Source organism: Pundamilia nyererei, unplaced genomic scaffold (assembly GCF_000239375.1).
Source record: "Pundamilia nyererei isolate P.nyererei 1_Seehausen unplaced genomic scaffold, PunNye1.0 scaffold00089, whole genome shotgun sequence".
Lineage (NCBI taxonomy): Eukaryota > Metazoa > Chordata > Actinopteri > Cichliformes > Cichlidae > Pundamilia > Pundamilia nyererei.
Window position 1 is genome coordinate 1,175,260 of NW_005187490.1, and position 7,392 is coordinate 1,182,651.

The 7,392-nt window shown below is 38.9% G+C and overlaps 1 protein-coding gene across 2 annotated transcripts in view; it reads right to left on the bottom strand.

Annotated features, from left to right (window-relative positions):
• kiaa1549la (KIAA1549-like a) overlaps window positions 1-7,392 on the bottom strand; it is a 116,956-nt gene that overhangs the window by 52,847 nt on the left and 56,717 nt on the right. For both annotated transcript variants that reach the window (XM_013912428.1, XM_013912427.1), the window contains exon 8: window positions 44-103. In XM_013912428.1, the coding sequence (XP_013767882.1) occupies window positions 44-103 (60 nt within the window). The remainder of the gene's footprint in view (window positions 1-43; window positions 104-7,392) is intronic.

Consider the following 7,392-nt stretch of genomic DNA (forward strand, 5'->3'; position numbering starts at 1 on the left):
GTGTGTGCGCGCGTGTGTGTGTGTGCGCATACGTGCAATTTACCCGTTATGACCCAGTAGTTCTTGGTTGCTGCAGACGTGTTGAGATTATGATACTCAAGAGCTGGAGACAGAGAGACAGAAATAGGGGGTTAGATTAGATTAGATTCAATTTATTGTCTTTGATAAAGTATCTAACACAAACAATGAAATGCAGTTTGCCATCTAATCTGAAGTAAAAACAATAACAAAATTCATAGAAATATGGGAAAGTCTCATTTGAGTCTTTTTACCATCTAAAATTTACTTTGGGATATTTTTTAGTATTTTCTAAAGATACACACATGCAGACCAGAACTTCTGATTTTGGATGGAGCTCCTTTCTATAAATAATAACACTGACAGTTCCCTAAGATCATATTTTTATTTATTTATTTATTTATTTCTGGTTTACACTTTTATGGCGTGAGTTGCAGTTTTTTGTTTTTAAACTCAGGCTGTTGAACCCATGTGGAACAGAAATAGAAAAAAATACTTTGTTAAAGGTAACGTTTGAAAACGTTCACCCCTGGATGTCAGTAGATTGTATACTGCAGTCAATTGAATTGTTTTTTCTTAGCCCTCCCAATTCAAATGCATAACCCTAGCAATGATAGCCACTGTAGTAAAAACATATTTTAGTCTTCCAAGAGAGATTCAATTTGCAGTATTTTTACTTTTTCACCCCTGAGTCACCTCAAAAACCCTGGACACCATTCATCGGTAGAGAGTGTAGGCTGTCAGCCTGCTGTTTACCTCAGCAGTAAACGTCTATTTACTCTGGAGGAGGCTGTAAAACCTTTTGAAAAGAGTCTAATATGAATTAATGAGTTAGTGAAGCTCACTGCTGTCTGATGAAAGCGATACTAAAATGAGTTTTTGAGGATATCCCGAACTGGTTTTTGCCATTATTAGTTAGCCAGCCTTACTGAATCTTAGATCTAATATTGCGGGCTCAGCGAATACGATGTGAGAATGTAATCAACCTATTTATCAGAGAGAAACTCTGATTTTTAGAACACCAGAGCCTAACATCAGCTGCTACAGTGTTAGCATATAACCAGCTGTTATTGTTGTTGTTGTTTTGCAAGCTCTTGTCACCTGGCAGGAGACCGGAGGGTCACATGGCTAATCTGCTGACGCTAAATGATTGTGACAATACTGATAATAAATTTATGGACATTTTTGTGTGTTAGAGCCCTTCAGAAGAGGTTTGAAATGAGCAAGGATAGAGAACAGTGGAGGAGAAAGACAATGAGAAAGAGATGATATAAATATATATGTATAAATGTCATATAGACATATATAGTTTGAATGAGATATATTATGATCTTTTAAAAGTTACTTATAAGGCGTACTGCATATGTGGCCCGCTTCTCGTGAGGTCTGTCTTGGCTACTTTATTAAACATAGCGGGGAAGCAGGTAGTTTCCACGATCCGGTGCCCAATCCTATGTATTTTAATAGATTATTAAATCTACTGGTGTTGGCCAGAGGGGCCGATGGCGCGATATGGCAGCCTCGCTTCTGTCAGTCTGCCCCAGGGCAGCTGTGGCTACAACTGTAGCTGCCTCCACCAGTGTGTGAATGCGAGAGTGAATGAATAGTTGAATTGTAAAGCGCTTTGAGGGCCCCGAAAAGCGCTATATAAATGCAATCCATTATTATTATTATTATTATTACTTCCAAGTTTATTTTCCCGGGTAACAATTAAATCATAATTAATAAATAATTGAGCTACACATCTCCTCTGCTGATGTACTATAATTATTACACAGCAGTGCAGGTCAGGTTTCATTATCTGCTTTGATGTCCTTTACCTCTCACGTCTACACTAGCCTTCAGTCTTCCTTCCCGCTCGCGTGCTTCTGTTAGCAACTCACTCTCTGCTTGTTTACCTGTCAGTGTATTCATTTCCTAAAACGCCGGCTCCTTTCTGTCCACCCGGCCGTCTCCTTCTGCTTTTATACACACACATCATCACTCCCTCAGCCTGTCGACCTCTTTCTGTGTCCTCTTCATCCGTCAAGCTCTCCCTCCTTATTTCCCATCTGCCTGTTTTACCATCTGTCTCCACCTAACTCCTCTGAGCTGGCTGCTTGCCGAGCATTGAGTGTTTAGCCTGAGTCAGTGGCATTACATGATGCAGTAGCTGTTATCAGCCCGCGTCCTGTCTGCCTGACGTCTCTGTATCTGAACGAGTTCATATTCACTGCGCTGTCCTCTCGAGTTAAACAAGTTCGCGTAAACACATAAGACAATCCGCACCGAAGTGTGAAAGTTTAGACTCATTCACTTTGAGAACCTGCTCAATGTGCAGATGACTCCAGCGCTCTGATTTCATCAACACAACAGCTGGAAAAAAAGAGGAAGAAACTTGAAGAGGAATCAGATGAAAACATAAAAGCAAAAAGCTACTTCTACTATCTAGAAAAATGCCATTTCTGAGCATTTTCCATAGGCTATATATAAAAGACAGATGCAGCCATCCTCACATTAACACTGTCACTTTAAAATGTGACAAAGAGCTTTATGACCGTAATCATTTTGCTTCTCTGAAGCCAGATGCTACGAGTGAGTGGTGAAAGTAACTGAGGAATTGAGGGCGCTGTGTTGTTATCAGCAACCACAGTAAGGGTTTAGACACAGAGGATAGTGAGCAGATTGGCGTCTATTGGATTGTTTTAATTGAACTAGTTTCTGCATTCATGGTAATACATGGACATGTGTATACTTTTTTAGCCTCAGTTTCATCTGTTTACCTTATGAACGCAGACATAGAATTCTTAATATGAAACCTAAAATCTTTTGTTTCTCTGTTTTATTTCTATCAATCGCTCAAGCCACACCTGCTCCCATTGAATCCAGGGGATGAAGTGCTTTATATTCTGAACAGCAAGTTTGTTTGAGGGAAAACAAGGATTCGCAAAGAATTGCATCATTTGTTTGACTGACAGCTAAAGCAGCACGATATAATAACCACGTGAGATCAAAGCTCCCTCAGATGTACGCTGCCAAAATTCAGTCACGCTAACCTATAGTTAGCACAGGAAGGTGTTGGGTTTTTTTTTTTCCCCCAAATTAATCTCAGTTTAGACAACATTATAATGAGAATAATTTAGACATCTCACTGACCTGAAGGTAAGGATACACACCAAAGCAAATGCAGACACTCTATAAGGAGACAGGCTCAAACACGCACAGTCATTCCCTATGGCAGCTAATTAAATTCACATTACACATGCCTTCACTGCTTTACAGGCACGCAGCATACTTTAGCCTGTACTTTGAAGAATAATTAAATACACCTGGTGAAAGATTAAAAAATATAATTATACTATAAGGTTGCCCTTTAATCCTCAAAAATGCAAACACTTAAATGACTATATGCTCCTCTGTATGCAAACAGACTGTTCATATGAATCTCAGTATAACTATAGTTAATTTTTCTGACCAATACAGTGACCTGCATATGATCATTTCCACCCATTTGTTCATTTAATTATGTTTTTAGATTATTATATACAAAACCATCCGCTCACTGTTTCCCTAGAAAAGCGTGCTGCTTTTAAGAGAACAGACACTGTTTCCGTGGTGATGCCAAGTGGGTTTGCATGTGACTAGGTGAAGTGTGATGTTTGAGCCCTTTGGGTGTTGAGAGCATGCACAAATAGATACTAATCTAATCTCACCGGGCTAAAATTAGCTCATTCGGGGGACATGGTCAACAGACTGCCGATGGCACGATCGAGATGATCGGAGCTGTACAGCTGTTTGCCCTTTCAAAATCTCACAGATGGCAGTAGAGACAAGACCGGAATACAAACAGAGCTCCTGTGGCTCATCTTTGGGGTCTATGGTCATTTACATATGTTTGTAGAGTCTGCGTCAGCTACTGCAATAATTAATGTTTACCACAAAGATCTTCAGGAGTTGCACTGTTTTTTGGGGTGTTTTTTTTAACTGAATGAAACACTTGAAGTGACAGAGGTGACTGCAGGTTATTCATTTGAGTAGAGAACACAAATTACTCTATAGTACCCTAAAGTGGCCTTTGTCAAGGTAATGCTTGATATAGTCAGGTAACTTAATCATTTCTTTAACTTGTTAGCACCTTCCTGTAGTCTACCTACCTTCAGGTATTTGTAGCTAAATATATAAATACATAAATACAAATAAAATACATTTAAATACATTTAAATTCAATTATTAATAATAATGACAAGCTGAAATAATTATTTCCTATATGACTTTATCAGTCCATCACATTTCTTTTGGCCCACTCCTTCCAATGTTGCTTCACTTCATTAAGTCCTGCAGGCATTAGTTTATGCACGCCTCTCTTAGGGCCAGCCTTTCATTCAGGCTGAAGTCTGGGCTTTGGCTGGGCCACTGCAGCACCTTGATTCTTTTCTTTTTCACACACACTCTGTTGTATATCTGCTGCTGTTCCTGAGATTTTTGTTCTGCTGAATGACCCATTTTTTCCTTAGCTTTAGCTGTCAGCCAGATGGCTTCACATTGAACACTTTGGTATACAGAGGAGTTCATCATCAGCTCAATAACTGCAAGATTCCCAGATTGTGTGGCTGCAAAACAAGCCCAAATCATCAAACGAAGATTGACAACAGCCCTAAATGTTTCCCACTTGTGAATAATCTTTCTCACTCAACTTCAAATTGTTTTGAAATTACTTTATAAGCCTTCCCAGATTATTGCTGATGTTTTTCCTCCTTGGCATTAAAACAGACCTGAATGCTCCAGATGAGCAAGCTGCCAAAACCTGCACTTTTATAGAGGTGGGCACATTTGCTCATGATCAGTTAATCAAGCACATTTCATTAGCAGAACCTGTCTGCTACTTACCCTCTTAATTCCTATGTAAGCAGCATGGATGCACTTTCACAGAGTCCTATGCAAACATTGTTTTGGGTGTTTGTTTTATTCTTCTCTCTAACTAAACAGTTTGACCTCTTTCTGTTAACATATATGTGATAAAAGACCATCACTCTTCTTGAATTAGAAAAAATATAAATATTGCAAGGAAAGCCTTAGGTGAGAGCTCTTTGAAGCATGTGGGGGGAAAAAATGAGTAGCACCTTGCATTTTGTAGGAGCACCTAAAATAATCTTACTGTTTATGCAGAATGCTGCTAATGTCACATTATAGCAACCATAAAAACCATAACAAATAATGAGAGTTTTTAGTTAATTTAACTACAAAATAATAAGTAAAAAAAAGCATAAAATATAGCATGACATAGGAATAGTTATGGAATAAATAAATAACATTAAAACTCTACTGCATTAAAGTAGTTTGTTACATTTCTACTGCTCCTATCCATGCTTTCATTCACTCGTCTCATTTTTGCTGCAGGACACGCGTCACAACACCAGATGCTAAAGGAAAAATGAAACCCCAGCAGGTTTGATTAAACAGCAGAATCGGATGTTCTGATAATGAGAATGGAATATCGGCATCACTCATGATATTTTAGAAAATGCCTCTTATCAGTGTTACCCAATCCTTAATTCCCCCGTAGAGAAGCAGGTCAGACATTTGTTATGTCACGAAACATGCAACGCCCTGCAGTGAACTCACTGGTTCTCAGTAGTCAGTGTTCACGAAGGTACCCTACATATGCCATGTCAGTTTCAGGCCAGCAGCACAAAGCAGCACAGATTAAGTAAAAGAACAATGGTTATGTAAAGACTAAAAGAATTAGCGTGAAGAAACTCACAACTGCTTTATGGGAAGAAAACAAACAAGAGCATCATCTTCTGACGCCTCTTTCTGCTCTGCATGTGTTCGATCGTCTTGAGTCAATACTGATATCCGACACAGGCAGTCCTCCACTCTGCCTCCAACCTTTGTCTAAGTCATGTTCTGCACCCATGTTCCCTTCCTGCTGCTTAAAACCTGACAAAAAATACACATGGATGTGGGAACCAGCTCTGTTCTTGTTGTGTTTTCATTCCAGCCTTGCCAGAATGAGTGTAACACTCTAGCAAGTCATAAAAAATAAATAAATAAAAACATTCCCTGATATTTTCTTGGTTTCGGATCTTTGAGGCAGATATACAACATGTTCAAACCTACCTCAAATTTACCTCAGGGTGATATATTGATTAAAGTGGAACAGAGCAGGGTAAATAAAAAATGTAAAGTATTTATTTATTTGAAGTTCTTCTCAGTAGGTGATGAAGATACCAGCAAAACAAAAACTACAAAGTCACCTTTTCAGCTATAAACTATCCCTGACAACGCAGAGGAGGCTACTTCTGATTTGTCAGAATGAGCTAAAAAAAAACAAAAAAACAACAACAACAACAACAAAAACCACACCCATTAGGGCAATATAACGTCAAGTCAGTATAATGTCAAAAGCAATCTTGCCAAATCGGGCCAAACTCTGAAATGTCACTCCTAAGTCTCCGACAATGGCAGCTGTGGATGAGGTTGATTTTGATAGTGTTATAATAAGCTCTGGTACAGTGCATTGACATATACAGCTAAAGTGTTGCTGCGACATTTAACTAAACATTGCAAAGTGTGAATGTAATATTTCTTAATATTTTCTAAATTGTCAGAGCAACATGCCTCACCCGATGATGAATTTCTCATTTTAATTTCCCCTTGCAGCCCTTTATAAAAGATTATAAATGCATCATAATCATCCAGCCGCGACTCTAAGATGGCTTGAAGGTAGATCTAGTGAATGAGTACTGAGCACCCTAACTGAACTCGAATTTACTGGTTATACATCATTTATTCTGAATTAGACTGTTGAAGTCTTTGTGTGCTGCACAAAGTGACAATCTCAGTGATTAATAATGAAATACTAAAAACCGCAATTCCTCCAATGGCCACTTGAGGCTCCAAAAGTGAGTCAATTTGCTTGTTAAATGCAAAGCTAACACCATTAACATCATGTTTCTAGCCTGATATGCTACAATAGAGAGTTTAACCCTTCATAACAACTTTGAGTGGCGTAACTGATTTCATTGGTCGATGGCGCCGATCAGCATCACCTTCACTAACTGGAGTGATTCTAAAAGACCTCTCGACATCATTTGTGCTGTTGGTGGCTTCCAACACATTCTCACTCCCAAAGCGTAACATTTTACACTAGGTGACAAATCGTCTGTATATTACGCTTCCGGGCACCCAACACGTCCATATATCACGAGATCGGAAAAATGAGGAAACATGAGAACTGATGAATGTGAAGAATGAATCTACACATGTACATTTGTTTTACTTAAATTGCTTTGAAAAACACTATCTAACGTCATTAAAGTGCTGGGTAAGGTTAGGGATAAGGTAAGGGTTAGGGCTGGAATACATGGCTGGAACGTGTATTACCGCGGGAGC